The 23,441-nt window shown below is 45.6% G+C and overlaps 2 protein-coding genes across 4 annotated transcripts; one reads left to right on the top strand and one right to left on the bottom strand.

Annotated features, from left to right (window-relative positions):
- Positions 1 to 3,283: 3,283 nt before the first annotated feature.
- LOC124703620 (disease resistance protein RPM1-like) lies at positions 3,284 to 8,045 on the top strand. Of its 2 annotated transcripts, XM_047235845.1 has the most exons (3): positions 3,284 to 3,549; positions 4,006 to 4,090; positions 4,933 to 8,045. In XM_047235845.1, exon 3 carries the CDS (start codon positions 4,938 to 4,940, stop codon positions 7,662 to 7,664), a length of 2,727 nt encoding a protein of 908 aa, XP_047091801.1. In that variant the 5' UTR covers positions 3,284 to 3,549; positions 4,006 to 4,090; positions 4,933 to 4,937; the 3' UTR covers positions 7,665 to 8,045. The 2 variants fall into 2 exon arrangements, with proteins under 2 accessions (XP_047091801.1, XP_047091803.1); XM_047235847.1 differs by lacking the exons at positions 3,284 to 3,549; positions 4,006 to 4,090 and adding an exon at positions 4,397 to 4,415.
- A 12,587-nt stretch (positions 8,046 to 20,632) lies between these two features.
- On the bottom strand, positions 20,633 to 23,441 carry LOC124699747 (cysteine-rich receptor-like protein kinase 25). Of its 2 annotated transcripts, XM_047231997.1 has the most exons (7): positions 23,361 to 23,441; positions 23,041 to 23,183; positions 22,658 to 22,922; positions 22,292 to 22,514; positions 22,035 to 22,185; positions 21,735 to 21,926; positions 20,633 to 20,987 (listed from the first exon to the last, which is right to left on the bottom strand). In XM_047231997.1, the coding sequence occupies exons 2-6, from the start codon at positions 23,179 to 23,181 to the stop codon at positions 21,741 to 21,743; spliced, it is 966 nt and encodes a 321-aa protein (XP_047087953.1). In that variant the 5' UTR covers positions 23,182 to 23,183; positions 23,361 to 23,441; the 3' UTR covers positions 20,633 to 20,987; positions 21,735 to 21,740. The 2 variants fall into 2 exon arrangements, with proteins under 2 accessions (XP_047087953.1, XP_047087952.1); XM_047231996.1 differs by having other exon boundaries at positions 20,633 to 21,926.

Genomic DNA, 23,441 nt, shown 5'->3' with positions numbered 1-23,441 from the left:
TTCACAATATTTTTTTTTGTTGCTAAATACACGACTTCCTAAAAAGCATGTAATCAAACGTCTCTATATTTGAAAAGTAATGTATACTTCCTCCGTTCTAAAATAAATGTTACAAATTTATCTAGATTCACATGTATCTAAACGTATTTTAGTGTGTACGTAGATAGGAATCTTGCAAATTTGCAAAAAATATTTTAAAATGGAGGTAGTAGAACATGTACGATTTGGTAATATATTGGTGGTGTAAATAATATTAGATTCACAAAGAAAATAATGTAAAGGTATACTAAAATGTGACCCATGTAAATAATATTTTAGAATGTCATCTTCCTCATTCGTACATGCTTCTCTATACCAAACTCCAATATCTAGTTGTGTAAAATTCAACCACAAGCTTTACCTAGGTGCGGTGAGGGTGGAAATGCTTCTGATCAAGGATCTCTTGAATCTGTTCTTGAAAGCACCGAATGCTCTCTCAATGGTGACCCTGAGGCTTTAGTGTCGGAGATTGAACAACTCCTTAGGATTCTTCGGCATGTTACTGGTGCTAAACTCGTTGAGATGGTACCTTGTTGACCTGAAGGGAGGAAGAATCCCAAGGCAACAATCATAACCAGCATCACCAATGTAGAATTTACCTGGAGGGATATTGATACCAATAGGTCTAGCCATGTACGCAAGAATGGTTGAATCATGTGTAGATCCTTCCCAACCAACAAAATCGTATGTGAACTTCATATCGAAGTCAATAGTAGGAATCACATTCTGTCTTGTACGTGTAGTTCTTCCTGCCCTATAAGCTGCAACATTATCTCTCGAAACTCTAGCAGTAATGTGAGTATACCATCAATAGCACCAATATAATCTTGCAAGATGAACAAATTGTAGTCATGTTTTTGGACTGTGTTTAGAGCTGTGAAACCATGAGAATAACCGTACAAGTGTTCACCTTGAAATATGGCATCCACCGAAAGTTGTTAAGTATCTTCGGAGGTGTTTGGCTTGATGGGGGTTGATCATCTCATCTGTGAGCTCCCCAATTGCATATAACACTCGAGAGAAATAACAAGATATTGTCTCCACAGATCTTTTGAATGTGTTGTGGATGACTCGAAACTTTTGGTTATGACCTACCACATGAAGCAACATAGCAACTTGTTCTTCCACGGAGGTTTGGATGCTATCCTCCAACAATCCACTTCCCCCTTAGCCTTTTCACTAGTGCAAAGAATGGGACTCTTTTCATCCGGAGCATTTGGAGAGCCTCTACATTGTTGTAGTTGGAGATGTAATTCAAGTTTGCTACCCTCTCCTGATCTCGGGACAACATAGGCCCGTACATGAGCCGATGATATGCAATGCACCTACAGCTCTCTTGTGCAGCATCAAGATCCAAGCATGAATGACAACTACTAGTGGTGCCGCCTAATGGATGAGTGACATGCTATCGACCTAATTGACCAGTTCTAGCATTTGTACCATCTAAAGCGAGACAACATGGAGAAGGAGACAACAAGGAGAATTGTTTACCTCTGTCATAGCTGAGGAGGGAGTACAAGTTGGGCCGATGGAGTGAGGGTGATTCGTGTATCAGCCGTCTACCGCCGCCCAAGATCGATGGGCAAGAAGATCTGCGTCCAAGGCACCTGCCGCCCAAGTCCATTGCCGGAGTTGGACAAGTCACTAGGGAACGTAGATCCACGTCTCAGCCGCCTACCGCCACTACATGTGTCAAATTAGGAAAAATGGGATTTTTTGTGAGGTTCCAAGCAGAGAGGTGAGCAATGGGGTAAGGTTAAGGTACACATGGCATAAAACATGTCAGGAAATGTCGTGCTTCCTGCCTATCCGGCCACAGCTGTCGCATTCTCACTTTTGCATTGCCCCAGCATGGCTCGACAAAAACGGTCAATTCAGCCGTTGTTGTTGGGCCCGCCTCAACTGCTTTGAGCTTAGCGCTATGCGGGACGAAGGCGTCATGCGACCAACCAATCGTTTCGATTTCATACCGACGTAGCCTAGTTAACGAGTCTGCAGGCTACCAAACACGTCCATAACAGGTTTTTATGTGCCATGCCTGAAGCACTGTGCCAGGCATGTGACCTACCGGGCCGGGCCGGCCCGTTGGCCATGTGTGCCGGAGTCAACTATTTGAAGAGTAATAAACCCTCTTTTATCAAAAAAAACAGGTTGCAGATTCTTTACTCTCTATTTTTTTGAACAGGAGAGGTCCCGAAGGACCTAGAGCTTCATTCCATTATCAGCGGTGGAGATACAAATTACATAAAGGGTCTTGAAGAAAGAGAAAATTACAAACCGACACAAACATTTTGCACTAAGGACCTTTGACTGAAAAAAGAGAAAACGACATCAAGTCCAGCTCCAGCTCCACCACCGTAGAGCTCGCTGGAGCCAACCTCCATGCCACCGGGGACATAACCACTTGGGGCATGGAGTCGGGAGCTAACTCCGACGAAGCTAGAGAGCCTCCGAGGGTGGAGGGGCCGTCCTTTGGAACGATTGTTTGGAGGTTGAAGAAGACCTGAGGACGATCGAGATTCGTCGTCACACCAGGTTGGAGGGGCCGCCCTATGGCCAAAGAGTACGGCGACAACGGCGACGTGGTAGTCCTCCAAGGGTGGAGGGGCCGCCCTTCGGCCATGAAATACGGGGACATCGGCGCCGTGGAAGTCCTCTGACGAGAAGCCATCACACTCCCCTGCTATAGACGCGGCGACCATCCACAGTCAACAAGCAACCAATCCCCTTCTCTCTCACCACCACGGTGAATAGAGAGGAGGAAGCCACCGCTGCATGGAATGCCACCAAATCCACCCGAAATAGCCTTATTTACGAAGATCTCCATCTCCCTCCGTCGCCACACCTCTAGCTCCGACCGCCGGAGCTCCATGAGGCAGATGAAGAAGATGATGCAGTGCCAGATCCGGCTGCTGGGATCCGCCACCTCTCTCCCAGCATGAACGCCAGACACCACTAAGGACCATAAACTAAACCTAGTACTACTACTATCTACTCCGGTGCCTTCTCATCTCCATCTCCGGCCGGCTATTCCGACGGAGAGGAGGAAGGAGCGGCCCGGTGAGAAGAAAGAGGAGAACAGGTAGTGTAGATAGGTGAGAGCAAGATGGGGTGGTGTGTGTGTGGGGTGGGGTGGGGGGAATGAGAGCGGTTTGTAGCCGCACATAGATTTGCCTGCAGGTTGGCGGGGTACCGTAGGTTGCCTTTCTTGTTCGCCGGAGCACGACTTGACCTGAGGAGCCAAACGAGAGACAGAGCCGGCATGGCATGCCGCTATCGCACACTGATTGCAATTAGCTGCATTTCCTCCCATCTTCTTCCTTCCTTCCTACCCTGTTCCCCCCTCCCCCGCTACTGAGTTGAATCATTCCAACTCATAGCTCCGCCCCGCACATAAATCAGCTTCACAAGCCGATTTAGTCTGTTCTCGCCTACTACGGAGCAAATCGCTGCTGCCTTCTCGACTCCACCGCAGATCTCATACTTTGCTCCCGCGCGAGAATCCGTCGGGTACGTTTTACCAACTTCGCGGCTTCCTCTGGCAGCACTTTTGTGTAGATTTCTTCCATCTCGCCTCACATATACGACTCAACACTGCTGGTCTGAGCTAGAGTTTCCACGCACGCAGTGTCCCTGGTAACTGGGAACTGGTAGGCACACCCGCTAGACTATGTCAAGATCTAGGGAACCTCGTGGCTGAGCAGTTTCATGTGGAACTCATTTGCTCCATACAAAGCCTTTGATAGCTGTTTGCAGTTTTACTAGCTAAAAAGCTGTCGCCTGCTATGTGTTCGACAGAATGTCCCGCGGCATAGACGATCTTATTTATTGTAATACTGTGTAAACTGCTCGCATTCAGTTCTTCCCACTAGTAACTATTTTTAAAGTTTTAACTCTTAATCGCACCTGCATCTGTGTCTTTGTCTACATACTCTGATATTCAGCTTCTCTTTTCTTATGCTGCAGAACTGATCATACTCATCGTTCGATCGGCAGTTCGAAACATACCTGTTGTCCTGCTCCATCGGCCACCTAGTACAGGTTCCAGAAGGTGAGCATTATTGGTTTGTGAACCACCATTATCAAACATTGCAGTTTCAGAAGAGCTCTATGCCATGTAGTTTACCAAATGCGATAAGTTCGCTAGACAATTGCAACCACGTAGAAGCATTCAACCTATTCATTTCCTGGAGTACATATCAGTTGTGTTCTATGCACATGCTGCTTCGAAGAGTTATATGCTTAAGTAGTACATGAATCAATTGGTTGCTGGTCCTTATATGATATCGTGGCTGCAGTTAAAATCACAAAGTTCCAGTTCCCTAGTGCTTATACATTCAGAAGGGGTGTGACGATCGCATATTCTATCTAGCCAAGTAGGTTTATCCTGTTCTGATCTTTGTGCCACCTGTCATTCTTGTTATTTGTTCATCCATTAATTCTTTTTGTATTGTCCTTGGTGCTTCCACGTTAGTTTAGAAAAATGGATAATTACTTGGACTGAACCTTTGTTTCTGATGCAATTTATTGGGCATTACTGTTCTAGAATATATGAGTCAAATTCCTAGTATCTTTTCCACATTCTACTGGGTCAAGCTCATTTAGGAATTCCATTCACTATTAGTGTCGTTAACTCTGATCCATTTGAAGATCTCAGTGGACAAAGAAGGATTATCTAATGTAGTGATACCTGATATCTTCATGCATGATAAATTTAACTGCAGTCTTATATATTCTATAAGTTGATATATATGTTGGGGCATAATGAAATGAAATGGGCCAATGCAAAAAAAGCTACTCTTTATGTATGAGTGTATGCGTTAATTTTCTACTTATAGTTGTAGATGGACTTATTTATTATATCATGTAATATGCACTATCTTTGATGTGCAGCTCAAATGGCCGAGGCTGTACTCATTGCGGTGACGAAGATTGCTTCCATTGTAACAGATGAAGCCGTCAAGGGCATCATAGCTAAGCTGTCTGAAAAATTTACTAACCTGAAGGAACTTCCGCTAAAGATTGAGCAAATAAGAAAGCAGCTGACTATTATGAGCAACGTAATAACTAAGATAGGAACGGTATACCTCACGGATGAAGTAGTCAGGAGTTGGATTGGGGAGGTCCGCAATGTGGCCTACCATGTTGAAGATGTAATGGATAAATACTCATACCATGTTCTTCAACTTAAGGAAGAAAGGTTCCTGAAGAAATACTTCGTCAAAGGAACACATTATGCCAAAGTTTTCAGTGAAATTACGGATGAGGTAGTTCAGGTAGAGAAGGAAATTCAGCTAGTTATACAGATGAAAGGCCAGTGGTTGCTGCCATCCCAGCTTGTTGCTAACCCACTTACTGAGATGGAAAGACAGCAGTCCAAAGACAACTTCCCTGGACTTGTCAAAGATGAAGATTTAGTAGGGATTGAAGAAAACAGAGCATTGCTGACTGAATGGTTGTACTCCGAAGAGCTGGATAACACTGTCATAACAGTATCGGGCATGGGTGGATTGGGAAAATCCACCCTAGTTTCAAATGTTTATGAACGTGAAAAGATAAACTTTTCTGCGCATGCATGGATTGTTGTGTCACAAGTTTACACTCTTGATGTCCTGTTGAGGAAGCTACTGTGGAAGATTGGATATACCGAACAACCGCTGTCAGCAGGTATTGACAAAATGGATGTGCATGACTTGAAAAAGGAAATACAGCAGAGACTTGGAAATAGAAAATATCTGATTGTACTGGATGATGTCTGGGAGCAAGAGGTATACTTCCAAATGCACGATGCTTTCCAGAATCTCCAAGGAAGTCGCATCATCATTACAACCCGGAAGGACCATGTAGCAGGAATTTCTTCTCCGACCCGTCATCTTGAGCTCCTGCCACTGGGTAATCCTGATGCATTTGACCTCTTCTGCAGAAGGGCTTTTTATAACAGGAAGGGTCATATTTGCCCCAAAGATCTTGAGGCAATTGCTATTTCTATCGTTGACAGGTGCCATGGCCTGCCTCTAGCAATTATTACAATTGGCAGCCTGTTGTCATCGAGACAAGGATTAGACTTTTGGAAAAATATGTACAACCAGCTTCGAAGTGAGTTGTCAAACAATGATCATGTCCGAGCTATTTTAAATCTGAGCTACCATGACCTTTCAGGCGACCTCAGAAACTGCTTCTTGTACTGCAGTCTCTTTCCTGAAGATCACCCCATGTCACGTGACAGCCTTGTGCGTCTGTGGGTTGCAGAAGGATTTGTGCTGGGTAAAGACAAGAACACACCAGAGATGGTAGCTGAGGGAAATCTCATGGAATTGATCCACCGCAATATGCTTGAGGTGGTGGAGAATGATGAGCTTGGTAGAGTCACCACCTGTAAGATGCATGATATTGTGCGTGAACTGGCTATTTCTGTTGCTAAGGAAGAGAGGTTTGCTTCAGCAAATGACTACGGCACAATGATACAGATGGGTAAGGATGTTCGTCGGCTCTCATCTTGTGGATGGAAGGACAACACCGCGCTGAAACTTAATCTTCCACATCTTCGAACTGTAGTGGCACTTGGAGTAATTTCACCCTCTCCGAGCATGCTGTCGTCAATTTTGGCTCAATCCAACTACCTTACAGTTCTTGAGTTGGAAGACTCTGAAGTCACTGAAGTTCCAACATCCATAGGGTCCCTATTCAATCTACGTTACATCGGGTTACGACGCACCAGGGTCAAGTCACTTCCAGACTCTATTGAGAATCTGTCTCACCTCCACACCCTGGACATTAAGCAAACCAAAATAGAGAAGCTACCGCGAGGACTTTTCAAGATCAAGAAGCTGCGGCACCTTTTTGCTGATAGATATGCTGATGAGAAGCAGACGGAGTTTCGGTACTTTATTGGAGTGCAAGCACCTAAAGATCTGTCCAGCTTGGAAGAACTTCAAACTCTCGAGACTGTGGAGTCCAGCAATGACTTGGCGGAGCAGCTGAGGAAACTGATGCAACTTAGAAGCGTGTGGATTGATAACATTAGTGCTGCTGACTGTGGAAACCTATTTGCTACCCTGTCAACTATGCCACTTCTTTCGAGCCTGCTTCTTTCTGCAAGGGATGAGAATGAGGTACTTTGCTTCCAGGCTCTCCAGCCAACGTCTGCAGATCTACACAGGTTGATTATCAGAGGGCAATGGGCCAAGGGGACACTAAATTGTCCGATCTTTCTCAGCCATGGGAAAAACCTGAAGTATCTAGCTCTAAGCTGGTGTCACCTTGGGGAAGACCCACTGGGGATGCTCGCGCCCCACATGCCGAACCTCACATATCTGAAACTGAACAACATACGTAGCGCAAATACTTTGGTTCTTGCTAAAGATTCCTTTCCAAACCTGAAGACGCTTGCCTTGAAGCTCATGCCTGATGTCAAGGTGATAAACATCAATAGTGGCGCTCTTCCATGCATTGAAGGTCTGTTTATTGTGTCGCTGCCGAAACTTGATAAGGTCCCCCAAGGCATTGAATCTCTTCACTCCCTGAAGAAGCTCTGGATGCTGGCTTTGCACAAGGATTTCAGAAGTAAGTGGCTCAATGACAGAATGCACCAAAATATGCAGCATGTTCCAGAGGTTCGTGTCTAGATGTGGCAAGTCGGTTCTTTCAGCAGTGCCATTCTTGTATGCCGCATCCAGTGCAACTGCTTCGTACTTTTGATCATTCCAATGAGTTCGCAATTATCGACATCTCACATCACCAGTAGCATTTGGTCAGTACTTGTATGCTGTAACACATCTATTCCTCAAAGATTGGCGTTCCAGAGGCCTCTGTACCGTTTTGTGGTTTGTAAGTTATGTGTTCTTAGTATGATTTCGCACAATGGTATGTATTGTTTCTGCCAAACATCTTCTGTGATGAATCATGGCGAACATATCATTTTATATCTTGATCTATGTCACTGTATATATAATACTATAATCCCATGATCTGGTAATTCTGATTCGCCAAGAGGTATGATTCATACATGTTGGGTACACTGTCTTTTCAGTAGCTTATTTGTGTGTTTTCCTGGTGTCTAGGTACTCAAATTTCAGACAAGGACGATCCTTAAAACTTGTTTTGTTTTTCTTGCCTTGTGCGGCTGCACTTAGGTTCTCCAATTTCAGTAAAGCTAGATTAGTTATGATCATTCTGGTCTGTCTGATATGGTGTACGAGGCACTAGGAAGGACCCAAGTTATATGAATTTTATGAGCATGTGCTTTCTGTTTTGAGTACGGAGTAGGAAACACTTTCCACGGACCTTGATATATCTTGTCTTGTTTTAAGACTGGTACTCTTAGGTGTGCTTGGTTTTGGGATGAAGTGTAATGGAATAGAATGGTTCCATTCCAGTGTAATGGAACCTCGGTTCCATTCTTATGTTCGGTTGGGACAACTAGTTAGAATGGAATGGTTCCATTAGTTAGAATGGAATGGTTCCATTGGAACTGAAGAGTGGAATGTAACGTCATAAACTGCTAAGCAAATCCATAGCTTTGGGCCTAAACCTGATTGTTTATCCTAAATCGAAGTCCACACGGACAAATCAAAGAAAGGTTTCAACATGCGCACATTATCCTATGTACAGAACAAAATCGGATTGATTCTTTAAAAAAAATCGGATTGGACATGCCTCCGTCGAGCCTGGCTACCGCCGCCCCTGAGCCTGGATCTCGCTGCCGCCGCGTCTTGCACCTTTTTCCGATAAAGGGAATATATTAATATCGAAAGATACCAATTACACATAGACTCTGCAACAACGTCCCACCCTAATGGCAGTACGGATGCACACAGTCAAAAAAGAGAAAAGAAAACTAAGAAATAAAAGTCCCGCTACAGTATTTTAGGCCTAGGAACAGCAATACATCCACCACCAGGACAACACCTGAAATACGGACTCTCCAAAAGCGACGTCTCCAAGAAGGAAACAGTGCAGCAACACCGTCATCGCCCGACAAAAGATCTTAGGTTTTCTCCCTGAAGATGGTCCCCGCCCTCAAAACAATGCCTCCAACAAGGTCATTGCCAGGCATAACCAGTTAAGGCCAGACCTTGGATTTTCACCCTGAAAGGTAGGACTCTGAACTTCACATGTGTTGCCGCCCCCGCTTTCATACCACTATTGCGAAGCTTGGAACACCAAGCAAGTACCTCAACAACGCGGAGACTTGAACCTCCATTAGCTAGTCCTCCGCGTCTTGCACCTGTCACCGTGCCGGGGACCCGCCGCCCTAACCCCCTCCGCTGGCCCACCTGGATCACGTCGCCAGCCCGCCTGGACCCGTCGTAGCTCCCGCTGCCGCAACCGCCACGCCTGGGACCCGCCGCCGGCCTGCCTGGCTCCCGCCGTCGCCGCGCCGAGCACCTGTAAAGGAATAATGGCCACCACGGTTAGAGAGACGAGGAGGAGAGGGTTGCTAGGCCGATGCGTTTTTTTTCCTCCGACAGTTGCACGATTGCCTTGTTAGGGTATGTACAATAGTTTAGATGCCAACTGACTGCAGCAACACTCCACGTCATCTCTAGACAGTTGGTACAGCGGGATGTCTAGACTAGTCGTCCTTAATTCTTTTTTTTTTTTTGAGATGGAACACCTCGATTCCATTATGAAATAGGCTCGGCAACATCGCCTGCCACAAGCCCTAATACAGAGTTTGGCACATCATCCAGCCACACCTGCCTGGAATCAGCCTGATTTGCACCCATCGCCGCAAGAACGTGTGCAACTTTATTACAACCACGGGGGCGAAACTCAACCTTGACTAAATTAAAATTTAGACGAATAAACGCTCGAATGTCACGATAGATAACACCTTCCGGGGCAAGATCGTAGTCTGATGTCTCGATGGCCTGCACCAGGATAGAGGAATCAGTCTCCACGATGACATTCTGAATGCCCCAATCTGACGCTGCGTGTAATGCCTCCATGCAAGCCACAGCCTCAGCCTGAGCTGCTGAAACAACAGCTTTTAGATGGCCCGTACCCGCTCCTCTAACTGTACTCCGGTTGTCTCATGCGATGAAACCCCAGCCACCATGATTGTCCGCTTGACAAAATGCCCCATCAGTATTAAACTTAATCCAGTCCTCCGCTGGGGCCGACCATCGAAGCTCTGCCCGTGGCTCTTCAGGTAGTTTGTCGGTAAGAAAGTACTGCTTAGATTCGCTAGTCCAGTAGTTTATCTGTGATAGAAGCTCTTTTAACGCCATTTCTTTCTCCTTGGCGTTGATTTTATTTCTCCTCGTCCAGCAACACCACAGAGTGCATGCAACCAGTATTTTCTGCTCCTCGCCTAGACCAAGGAGATCTTCAACCATTGTTTTTGCACTTTGGTTCTGACACATGCGTTCATGAATTTCTTGAAGCCCCAGCTGTTGCCAAGCTTGTTTAACAACTTTATACTTCAAGAACAAGTTTGCTCCATCTTCATCCAATCTGCCACAACACGGACACAGCGTATCACATTCTAGTCCTCTCCTTTTAATATTCATCTTCAGGGGGAGACTATTATGTGCCAACCGCCAAATAAATTGCTTAATCTTTGGCTAAACCGGTATCTTCCATATGGCCTTCCAGAACAGTACCTCCTGACTAGTATTTGAACTAGTAGCCTGTGGTCCATCTCTAATCTCTGTGTACAGTTTGTATGCAGATTTAACCGTGAAAACACCTTTGCTATCATATTGCCAAGCTAGAAAGTCTTCAAAGTCCTCACAAATTGGCATCGCTAGTATTGTTTTAGCATCAATCTCCCAAAAATTATTCCTGACTAGGGCCTCATCCCACTGGCCTGTAGATGGGTCAATTAGTTCACAGGCTTTGGTGAGTAGACTTCTTCCTCTTGGTGTTATGGGTCTAGCTGAACCCTCTCTAGCCAACCATGGATCTGACCATATTTTTATGTCTGTTCCATCACCTACACGCCATACCACTCCTTGTTTCAACAGACCCAGCCCTTTGAGGATGCTCCTCCAGGAATAAGACATACCTGCAGTTGGCTTTGCTTCCAGAATAGAAGTATTGTGATAATATTTGGCCTTGAGGACCCGTGCACAAAGAGAGTCAGGTACAATTAGCATTCTCCACGCCTGACGGGCCAACATGGCAAGATTAAAACCATATAGATCACGAAAGCCAAGGCCCCCCTCTCTCTTTGGTTTTGTCAAAATCTCCCAGCTCAACCAATGCATCTTATTCTCATTCTCCTGTTGTGCCCACCAGAACCGACAGATCATCGAACTCATCTGTTCACACAGTGTTTGTGTCAAATCAAAACATGACATAGCAAATGTAGGAATTGCTTGTGCACATGCTTTGATTAAAACATCCTTTCCCGCACGTGAGAGCATACGCTCCTTCCAACCTTGAATTCTCTTCCAAATTCTATCCTTCAAGTACTCAAAAGTTCCCACATACACCGGTAGGCCAAGATACTTTTCTGTTTTGGCTTCTTCTCTAATATTCAGCTCCCTTAGAACCTCCCTCTTCCTTGTATTACTAGTGGAGGACTTGTTAAAATTAATAGTTTGCCCCGAGCACACCTCATATAGTTGTAGAATATTCTGCAGAGTCTTGGCACTTGCTTGAGAAGCTTTTATAAGCACCAACGAGTCATCCGCAAACAGTAAATGGTTGAAACTAGGGGCATTGTTACATATCTTGATTCCTTGTAGACTTCCATCAAGCTCGGCCTTGTTCAACAGTGATGAGAAAGCCTCGGCACAAATAAGAAAAATGTATGGGGAAATTGGATCTCCTTGCCGAAGTCCTCTTTGGGGCACTATTACATCTGAACATGACCCATTTACTTTGAATTGGTACTTAACTGAAGATATACACATCATGATCAACTTTATCCATCTCTCATGGAAGCCCAACCTCCTCATCATCTTCTCCACGAAATCCCATTCCACTCTATCATACGCTTTACTCATGTCCAATTTTACCGCTGCATATCCTTCTAAACCACTTCTTTTATTCTTCATAAGGTGTGTACATTCGTAGGCCAACAAAATGTTATCTGTTATCAGTCTCCCAGGGACAAATGCACTTTGGTTAGGTGATATAATCTCCGGGAGAATTTTCTTTAGCCTATTAGCAAGCACTTTTGAGACGAGCTTATATACCACATTACATAAACTTATTGGCCTCAAATCTTTCATACTCTCCGGGTCCTTCACCTTAGGAATAAGAACAACGCACGTGTCGTTCCAACTTTCTGGCATAGGACCTCCATTCAACACATTCAACACCTCCTGTGTCACCTTCTCTCCCACTATACTCCAGAACTTTTTGTAAAAAATAGAAGGCATGCCGTCTGGACCCGGGGCTTTGAGATCTCCAATACTGTCCAGCGCCTCCACCACCTCCTTTGCCGTGAACTCCTTGCAAAGCAATTCGTTCATTGGTTGAGTAACCCGAGGATCAATGTGACCCATGAGTTCCTCACCTCGAGTACCTGCATTAGATGTGAAAAGGTTTATAAAATAGTTAGTCGCCACTTCTTTCATGGCCTCCTCTTCCTCCACCACACTCCCATCCTCCTTCTTCAACCGCTTTATTTTATTCATTTTTTTCCTTTCCATCGCCACCGAGTGAAAATATTTTGAATTCCGGTCTCCCCTTTCATCCAATGTACATGTGCACGTTGTCGCCAATAGGTTTCCTTTTGGTCCTCCAACCGATTCAATTTAAACCGCAATAAAGCTTTCCTTCTCACATGTGAATCGTCAATTGGCCTTCTTGTACAATATTGCAACTCCTTTTTAAGTTTACTTATTCTTTTATCCAAATCCCCCAGCACGTTCCTATTCCAGTCTATTAGATCAGTGAGAACTCCCTTCGTCGCTTCCGCCACATTCTCCTTCTGTATTTGCGATTTAAGCTCCCATGCATTTTTTACAAGTTCCTCACACTCATCTTCATCCAACCATTTTGCCTCAAATCTCGGCAAACAACCCCGGACTGGACCACGCCTCGCTCTTTGCACTCCATGCGTGTCAATGATTACTGGTCTATGATCAGAATGGCGAGGGTCACCATTGACCACCTTAAACCCCGGAAATCTGTCCTTCCAAGCTTGGTTTGCAACGGCACGATCCAACCTCTCCTTTATGTACTTTCCTGCATCTTGGCTATGGTTACGCCACGTGAACGCATCCCCATAGAACCCCAAATCATCCAGATGACAATCTTCCAGTGCCCCTTTAAATTTATCCATACAACTTTGTGGCCTTGGTGCACCTCCTTCTTTCTCCCATGCAAAAAGTATTTCATTGAAGTCCCCCACACACAACCAAGCTTTGTCATTTTGATGCCGGAGTGTTCTCAGTAATTGCCATGTTTTGTCCTTCTCCTCTCTCCTCGGTTCACCATAAATACCTGTGAACCTCCACACGAACCCATCCTCCTCCGTGATTTCAGTATCAATATGATACTTGGACATAAACCCTGTAAGCTTCACATCAATACCCCTCTTCCAGAAAATTGCTAACCCACCACTTTTTCCCACACATGGTTTCTCTAGCAAATGCGGCATTCCCATCTTCCATCTCAACCAGTCCAACCTCCCTTTCTCCATTTTCGTCTCTGAAAGAAACAAAACATCGGGGTCCTCCGTCTTCTGGAAATCCAGAAGTCCTCGAATGGCCGGGCCATTCCCGAATCCCCAGCCATTCCAGCCCGCAAGCTTCATTGGGACTTGCGGAGCTGTTCCGACAGCCCCGCTCCAACTTGGTTTGCACTAGCTTCACCACTTGTGTTGTTATCCACCTCACCTTTACTTTTTTTTTTGTTTTCACCGGTTCATCGACCTCCATCTCGTCCCCCCTTCTTTTCTTATTTCCATCATCACATACCTGACTTTTTGCACCATCATTCTTCCTCTCCCTTTTTTTGTATCTTTTCAGTTGTACTCTTCCATCCTCCCCATCAACCTTCTTCTCCTGATTTGGCATTAACATGGCACCCTTGTCAGGAATCCCTTCTTCCTTCTCATGAATTGTCTTCCCCACATCAACCATCATCTGCACTACCTTACTATTTCTTTCCCCCTCATTGCTTTTTCCACTTAGTTGAAACTTCCCATCTCCACCGCAGTGCTTTTCTTCTATAAGCACCATCTCATTTGTAACAGAAGCACCCCCACCATTTCCCTTACCATTACCAGCTGCGTTCTCCTGCTCCCTATCCAACACTTCTTTCCCAGATGTTAGCTTCAAAGGACTCGGCACCTCTCTCTCTACCCTTTCCTTCAACAGATTATTGTTCTTTGAGATGCTGACATCTTTCCGCCATGATGGAGCATCACTCCCTGCCCCAGTCGTACTACTCCCGAGCTTAAAGTTTTTCCTTCCTCCGCCATCTGCCCCTCTCCTCCTATTATCAACGAAATTATGTTTTTTTGGAGGAACCCATTTAAGCCAATTTCCGAACTGTGGTTCTTCACCTTTCCCAAGCTTGATACTGCACTCTTTATCCAGATGGCCAATCTTACCGCATATGTAACAGAAGTCTGGTAAATATTCATACTGTAGTGGACACCAGATTGTTCTCCCCGTTTCATTTATCTCCACCATGGTTCCTCTCATCAAAGGTTGCATAATGTTCTTCCTGACTTTGACACGTAAAAATTTCCCCACAGCCAGCCCATCTTCTATCCCTCCTGTCTCCATGTACTCTCCAATTTGATTACCTACAGATTCACCTGTAGCTCTATCCATCAGACCCAACGGTAGTTTGAAAATACGTACCCAGATTGGTATGTGAGTAAAGGCATAATCATCCAAATTCTTTGATGGATCGTACTCTTCCAAAACCAGTAGTTGCTTATCAAACGTCCACGGACCCCCATCCACAGCCTTTTTCTTGCCTCCCGCCTGATGGAACGTGAACAGGAACAAGTTATCTCCAAGATCTTTACAGTCTATTCCCTTCATGGGGCACCACAGAGGTCCTAGAGCGTTCTCCATTGCTTCCGCATACGCAGGTTTCTCTGCCATGAGCTTTCCGATTGCCTGTGATTCAGCAAGCGCTCCCTTTCCTTCCCCCCGTCTTCCTCCGATCTTCACACCCCTCTCTCCGCCTCCGACAGCCTGAGTCCCTTCATCATCCCCTCCACCCCTTCCATCCCTTCCATCTTTCAGACTTTCACCTGACAGACCTCCCCACAGAGAAACACGAAACGAACGAGAGAGACCTAGGTTGTTGTTTTACGATCGTATGCCCTAGGGAAACACACGAAAGGCTTTTGTGGCTAGGTGGTTTGTTGAGACACGGCGAAGGCACACAGCTAGGGTACCTGAGAAGGAGGCACACCAGCCAGCACAGATCGACGAAGGACTGGTTTACCTTGGACTTGTCGGCGGCTAAACGACGACGAAGGAGACCCAGGGTTGGATCGCCCCCAGATCGCCAATCAAGACGCCCTGAAAACACGGAACACTAACCGTCACCCAAGGGACGGACCCCAACCCTACACCCGCGTCGTCCTTAATTCTGCATGCAGATAAAGCCAAGAGAACTGAAATAGATCGTGGATAGAGGAGAAACTGACTACCGCTGCAGACAGGCTCGATACAATGGGCAGAAGCCGTCTGTAGCGACCAAAATTTCCGGCCTACCGACCGTCTGGAAGAGCATCCCCACTCGTTGGCGCTCCCCACGCTCAAATCCGGCGAATTTTTCGTCCGGATTGGAGGAAGATTTGGCCTGCGGAGCGCCGAAGTTCCAGTCGTCCCCCCGGCAGGAAACCCCCAACCTCGACCATTTGACATATTTCAAACAAATTTAACATAAAATTTAACAAGTTCGGCGACCAAGAGTACGAAAATTGCTGAAACAAATTCGGCGATAATCAGTACAATGTTTAACAAGTGCTGAAACAAATGAAGCACACAATTTCACAATTTTTCAAACAAATTATGACAGACTAGTTGGCGTCGGCGTTGCCTCGGAGCATCCATATGTGCTCCACCAGATCATCTTGCAGCAGCTGATGCATTGCAGAGTCTCGAATCTCCTGGCGCATAGCAATGAAGGCGGCCCATGATGGAGGCACCTGGTGATTAGGCTGTGCAAGAGGACTCTCTCTCTCATATGGTGCTTGTTGCTCGGTCGGAGGAACCGGATGCTTTCGCTCATTTTCAATAATCATATTGTGTAGGCACACACAGCAGTTCATCACCTCCCACATCTGATCTTTGGACCAAGTCATAGCGGGGAACCGGACGACAGCAAATCTCTGCTGGAGGACACCAAATGCACGCTCGACGTCTTTTCGGCAAGCTTCTTGTTTCTTGACAAACTCGCAAAGTTTGGGGGTGCTAGGGTTCGAGATAGTCTTCACAAATGTTGCCCACTTTGGATAGATACCGTCTGCAAGGTAGTATCCTTTGTTGTAGTGTCGACCATTGATCACATAGTCCACCGGGGAGCATGACCCTCAACAAGCTTGGAAAAGACCGGGAGCAGTTTAGGACGTTGATGTCATTGTTGGATCCAGGCATACCAAAGAAAGAGTGCCAAATCCAGAGATCATGGGTAGCCATTGCTTCAAGTATCACAGTGCAGCCTTTTTTGTGACCCTTGTACATTCCCTGCCACGCAAACGGACAGTTCTTCCATTGCCAATGCATGCAGTCAATGATTCCAAGCATTCCTGGAAAACCCCTAGCTTCATTTGTTGCAAGGATCCTCTGAGTGTCTTCGACAGTAGGTGATCTCAAGTAATAGTCCCCGAACACTGCTATGACGACCCTGCAGAACCGGTAGAAACAATCAAGGGCGGTGGACTCCGCCATCCGAAGATAGTCATCTGCACCATCACCGGGAGCTCCATACGCCGGCATCCTCATAGCCACTCGTGCACTTCTGCGGTGACGAAAATCCAACCAAACCGAGTGCAATCCGCCTTGCATCCGAAGTAGGGATCAAAGTCTCGGATGGCATACACAATTTGCAGAAATAGCTTTCGCTCATCCCGAAACGACGCCGGAAAACACTCTCACCGTGCAATGGATTGTCGGCGAAGTAGTCGGCGTACAACATGCAGTAGCCCTCCATTCGTTGTCTCGGCTTGCACTTCCGGCGACCTGGTGCCGACCCACCACGTCGACCAGTTGCCAGTCCGGCGTACATGCTTGCCAAGCAACCGAGGATCATCATGTGCTCGTCGTCTTGGGTGGCTGCTGGCATCTCTTCTTGCATAAGCTCGACGAACATCTGCTCCTCCTCTTCGTCCGAGTCCATGGCCGGCGAGGCAAATGGACGAACACCTGACGGGCGTGGTCGAGGCAACCCGAGCCGCGAGCGACGAGGAGCAGGCCAAAGTCGGAAAACAGGCCGGCGGAAGAGCAGCCAGATAGGCCGTCGTCCGAAGACGGCGGAATATAGGCAGGTGGGGAAGGAGGGGTGGCGGAATCTCGGCAACAAGCCAGCGGGGTGGTGCCGGCGGCGAGAGAGATACGAGGGGTGGGGGAGGTTTTGAGCGACGTGGCGGTGGGGTTCGTGTGTCGAGTCACCGACAGATCGGGCCCTTCCCCGCTTTTCACTCGTCCGGAGTCCCCGAGCGCGCCCCGGCGGGCCGGGGATGGCGTGCGCTCGCCGGATGGATGAAGGGCCAAACCCGGACGAAAACGAGGAACCGGGGGCGCGACTGGGCCGAATTTCGCCGTCCCGATGGGAAAAACGTCGCTCAGGGGCCTCGTCGGGGGACGAGTGGAGATGCTCTAATCTTACCGACTGACTTCTTCTCTTTCCTTCTAATCCTACCTCCACCTCATAAAAAATCCTAGTTGGCACCTCTTACAGACTGCTGAATAGATACAATTGTACATGCCCTTAGGCCGTTCCACCACACTCCAACGATTCGGTGAAACGGGTGGATTCAGCGAATAGGAGGTATATTATCTTTGGAGGAATGAGTTGGTTTCATTTCTCTTCTCCAACCAAACTCTGAAATTGCTTTTAGACATGGAACGGTTCCATTTTATTTCATCTCGTTCGAGAACCAAATACACCCTTAGAAAATGCAGCCTAGCATGACAGGAATATCTCTGCCGTAGTATGATATTGTTTCTTGCCCGAGTCCCTAGTTCAGAGCCCAAGAGCCAGAGCTTTGTAGGAATTCAACAAGGGCGTTTTGCTACCATCATTATAGATGATACAAACAATAAATCATATTCCATTCTTAGTTTGGACACAAAACATCGTCTTTGGCTGCAACAACTATTTACAGTGTCACAATTTTTTCGATAAAAAGAATATATTAATATCAGAAGCGGAAATTCAATTCGGCTCCCGGGTGCGTATGCACCTTCTACCAAAAAATCATATTTCGAAATGTCGAAAATTTTTAACAATTTTTTTTACATGTACATCTTCATAATATATGTTCGTTCGTCAAGTTTCACGAAAAACCAATATTTTTTGTGGTCTATATAAAAAAGAGAAAACTTATCTTGTGAAAAGCATTATTTTTAGCACTGAGTTTTGTCTTTTTACACACATCACATGATAAGTCGATTTTTTATGAAACAACTTTGTAAGCGTGTAGCACGAGAACATTTACATGCGAATTTTTGGTTTCAATTTTTTTGAAATTCAGAATATATGTAAGATGAATTTCAAAATAGAGGGAGCATATGCTCGCATGTTCCAAAACACCACTCCCTATCAATTACACATAACCTCTGCAACAACATAACCCTCTAATATCAGTACAGATGCACACAGCCAAAAAAAGAGAAAACAAACTAAGAAACAAAAGTTCCGTTACAGTGTCCAGGCCTAGCAACAGCAATACATCCACTACCAGGATAACACCTGAAATACAGACTCTCCAAAATCGACACCTCCAAGACTTAGATTTTCACCCTGAAGATAGTCACTGCTCTCAAAACAATGCCTCCAACAAGATCATTGTCAGGCACAACCAGTTTAGATCAGACATTGGGTTTTCACCTTAAAAGGTAGGACTCTGAACTTCACATGTGCTGCTGCTCCGACTATCATATCACTGCTGCAAAGTCCGGACACCAAGCAAGCCCCTCAACATCGCGAAGACTTAAACCTCCCATAGCTAGTCCTTCAGTCTGGCCTTCATGATATTCTCTTCTTCTGACTTCACCATGGACCAAATCACTTGATATCAACACAGAACAGAGCTTCGCGTAGCTCCCTCCAGAACCAAACGGTCGGAATAAAATCATGGGTGCGCGCGACCGAATACCACCCGATCGAGCAAATTCCAGGCAAAAGATGCACTATTCCATTCGCCGGCGGAGCCTTCCAGAACTCATCACTCCGGCTAGATGAAGAAGGATCGACATCCAGACGGTCTTCGTCTTGGCGCGCGAGAAACCCTAGGACCGCCGCCTTTATGCAGGCCGAGCCTCCACGCAAACGGCATCCTCGCCGCTCGTCACACCGAAGATTTGACAGGACGAACGACCATGAGATGTGGGAGCCAGCGGGCTACACCGCAACCCCCAACAGTCGCGAAAGCGCAGTCCGCCCTGGCCCAAATCAGGCTCTGGTCGCACCGCCACCGGCTGCAACCGTGGCCACCGCCGGCAGCAACCACCAAGGGCCACCGCTGCGGTAGCGCTGCCTCCGCACCCCTCCACCAGACGATCCACCGCTCTACGCCCCTTCGCGCCGCCACAGGACGGCGGGCCTAGGTGGGAGGCCTAGACCCACGACGAGCCATCACCGTCCGGCGAGCAACTGCCGCCGCTGCCGCCAGGCCGGGGACGCCGCCCCAACCTCCGCCCACGACTAAGCCATCGAAGCCGCCCCAGCCGCCCCAACGAATCGCTGCCGCTCCTCCACCCCAGCACCTTCAGTGCCAGGGGCCGCCGCCACCGCGGCAGATGCCGGCGACATCGGCGGGAGGGAGGCCGCTTGAGGGAGGGGGGAGCGGTGGTCGGGTCTGGACCCCCGGCGGCGCCCTGGGGAACGCCACGGGAGGGAGAGTCACAATTACAGAAAGGCATATGTTTGGCTGCTCTATTTTGATGCTGCAACAGAAGCAATGCATTTTTTTTCCCATTATCTAAAAAACAATTGCGAGAGGCATATGAGTTTTGTTGTGTTTAGGTGCGAAATACTGCCTGGATATTATATTAGCGAAAATTCCAAACTCTTTTACTCTGCAAGCATAAAACTGCGACCGCTGAAGACCTCGGGTTCATCATATCATGTGGATCAGGCAAAAAGTGCAACTGGCAACGAAACACATCCAAATGAACCGCATTCTCTGTTCCAACTGCGTATATTAGAAGGCCTACAGCCTGATACAGCCTCCCTCATCTTCTCGGGTGCTGCCGTGACGAGCCGCAGCTGTAGAGGGCGAGACTGCCCCCCGAACTCCAACACGAAACAGAGGCCTGGCCGCCTGGCTCCGCTGTTACTCTCACTCTAGCCCCTGCATAGCTAGTGGTGATGGCTTCCTTTTTTTTGCTCTTTCTTGCTGATCCACCCCTGTAATCACGAGATTTGTATACGAGATACTGGTGGTTTGCCATCATGTATGAAAAATTCATGTGGAGGGTTTTCTCCCTCCCCAGTGAAAATTCAAAAAATATAGTGCACCAAAATTTCACTAAACAAAGACAGAGTGTCATTTCTGAGAAATCATTAGTACCACCAACTTCATAAAACGAATCTTGGTTGAAGAGGATTGGCTCCTGGAGGAACGACACTGTATTTGGAGTCCAAAATATCCGACAACAGAGCATAGATACGGGGAGTTGCAATTACAATAAGAAATGGGATTTAAGTAGTTCCACAGTGTTGTGACATCAAAGCACATCATTTTCGAAGTAAATTCATTCTAGCATTAATACATCATGTTCATTCCCTGGTGCACATCTCTCCTGAAGAGAAGACCCCCAGTTTCATGTTCGCCTGGAACTGATGGAAATCTGAAATTTGGTAGAGTATATGTTACGATACAAGCTTAAATGCAACATAAACTAAATATTAACAGAGAAAATAAAACATAACGACGATGAAAAATCTACACAACAAGTAAACTATGGGTGTGTTTTTTTCAAAGGCAGACAGTTTAGCAAGTGTGGTTCTGCAGATATGTGTTGCGAACAATCTTATAATCCAAGAATTCTGGGATGCAAATAAGACAAAAATACATTCACTTGCAAGCCCGGTGGACTTAATTCAGTAAACTGGGTATGCCATGCACATAGCTGGTATGCCATCATGTAACTTCACAATAAAAAGTTCGATATGTCTTGAAGTTCGTGGTTGCTAAGCTGTGTTGTGGACCTTATGATGAATTCATGTTACTTTGTATTGCAAAAAAAAAAAAAGGCAGCCGCAAAATTTGAATAAAGTATGTTGGCTAGTTAGACAAATGGATTATCATAATCCACCTTAATCCGAAATGCTTTGAACTATGGATAGGAAATGTGGAGGGTTTACAATAACTATTTAGATTCCAAATATATGTATACATGAAAATCTGCAGAGTATCGCCCTTTGAACATTAGTAATGAATAGGCAGCTAATAATTAATTTCAGTGATAGATTTCTCAGAAGTGCTTAAACTACTGAATGAATATCAGAACTTCCTCCTCTGCAATTCCATGAAACTAAGTGATCTCAATTCTCAATACAGAGCCTCTGATCCAGCCCACTGTTAATTTTCATACCTGGCTTCACATTCTGTTTGTACTGCGTCCGTTGAGCCTCCCAACAATATTTTGGATGGAAGGTCTCTTCTTTCGATCAATCTGCACACACTCTAGACCAATTTCAATGCATACTTTTACTTCCTGGAGATCATTTCCATGACACTGTGAGTACATGGACGCTATGTAGCCATCTGTCCAAGTTTCACGTACCTACGTAAAGAATTAGAAAGTGTTATCTTGGTGTGATAGTATGAAGATAAAATCTAACATAACTTCTAGATTTCAAAAATCAAATCATTAAGTAATGTTTATTCTTACTTTGTCAATGAACTCCCTTGCTGATGGTTGGTTATGATTTGGTTGATTTTTCTCGCAGGTGGTGGTCTCGATGATTAGTAGGCCTAAACTGTATATGTCTGATTGGGTGGAGATTTCACCTCTATATAGATATTCTGGTGCTATGTATCCGCTTCATATAATAACATTAGTAATATAACAAACATTAGTAGAAGGTGAAAATGCAGTTTACTCTATGATAGAGGAACAAAATATTATCAAATTTATGGTCAGCTTACTATGATCCAACGACATTTTGTGTGTTTGCCCGTGTTTGTTCTTGGCCAAAGAGCCTAGAAAGACCAAAGTCCGCAATTTTGGGCATCATGGTATGATCCAACAATATATTTTCTGGCTTCAAATCCATATGGATAATAGGAATACTATGAAGGAAGCGTAGACCATCACAGATCCCTTTAATTATTTTGAAGCGTGTTTCCCAAGGCAAGCATATGGATCCTTCTGAAGAAGTTAAAGATCAAGGAATTTCAGTACCTAAGGTTGAATAGTTCAAGCAACATACAACAAGTGCACACAATCTGGTCTCCAAATATTGTGAACTGTAAATGATACTACAGAAAAAATTCATCAGGTAGCTCACATACCAGCAAACAGGTTCTTCTGAAGGCTTCCCATTTCTAGATATTCATAGCAGAGCAAACTTTCAAAAACATCTGCAACAATATATCTTCCATTATTCTGTACCACTTTCTTTTGTCCTTCATGGCAGTAGCCAACCAACTTGACTATATTTTGATGTTGGAGAACCATGATATTCTGAACCTCATTGGTAAATGCTTTGTCGCGTGCTAGTGGCGCATTTTCTGCAAGCTTCTTCACTGCAATGGTTTGCCCATCTGGCATAGTTCCCTGTGTTCAAGCTCAGAGACTTAATTTAAAAAAAAATGCTCATGGAGACTTATTATTCAACAATTGGCATTTTTGCCGCAACTTCAGAAAAGGCAAAAAATGTTGGCATGAAACATACCCTGTAAACTGTTCCAAATGCACCTGTGCCAATAATAAGGTCCTTTGAGAACTGATCCGTGCTAGTCCTCAGGAAATCCAAGGGTAGGTCCTTCGGTAATGTGCTTAGAACAGTCTGCTTGTTCTGTTCGTTAGTGGCCATTTCTGAAGATATAGTAAACAAGCTATGGATTTAACAGAGGAACTGAAGGACAGTAACAAAAAAAATTATAAGAAATAAGCATACATAAAGCTATAAACATGTTTTTTTTAGCTGAGCCATAAACATGGTTGTGCTACTAATATATGAAAATAACAAGCTTCTTAATAAAAAGCACTAACCTGGAGAAGATGGAACTCTTGAGGTATCCTAGTAGAAGCTTTAAAATGAGAGAAGAACGAAGCAGGGCTGAAGCTTGTGAG

The sequence above is a fragment of the Lolium rigidum genome, chromosome 3 (assembly GCF_022539505.1).
Source record: "Lolium rigidum isolate FL_2022 chromosome 3, APGP_CSIRO_Lrig_0.1, whole genome shotgun sequence".
In the NCBI taxonomy this organism is placed as follows: Eukaryota; Viridiplantae; Streptophyta; class Magnoliopsida; order Poales; family Poaceae; genus Lolium; species Lolium rigidum.
Note: the sequence above shows the minus strand (reverse complement) of the source record. Positions and strands in the feature narration are given on the sequence as shown.

What these genes read in the sequence shown, in the direction of transcription:
- LOC124699747 (XM_047231996.1), bottom strand. Translation starts at nt 23,181, where the DNA reads ATGGCCACTAACGAACAGAACAAGCAGACTGTTCTAAGCACATTACCG. An exon ending in CAAAATGTCGTTGGATCATA is followed by an intron (nt 22,186 to 22,291) that starts GTAAGCTGACCA and finishes TATTATATGAAG; the next exon opens with CGGATACATAGCACCAGAAT. An exon ending in CAAGGGAGTTCATTGACAAA is followed by an intron (nt 21,927 to 22,034) that starts GTAAGAATAAAC and finishes TTCTTTACGTAG; the next exon opens with GTACGTGAAACTTGGACAGA.
- LOC124703620 (XM_047235845.1), top strand. Translation starts at nt 4,938, where the DNA reads ATGGCCGAGGCTGTACTCATTGCGGTGACGAAGATTGCTTCCATTGTA.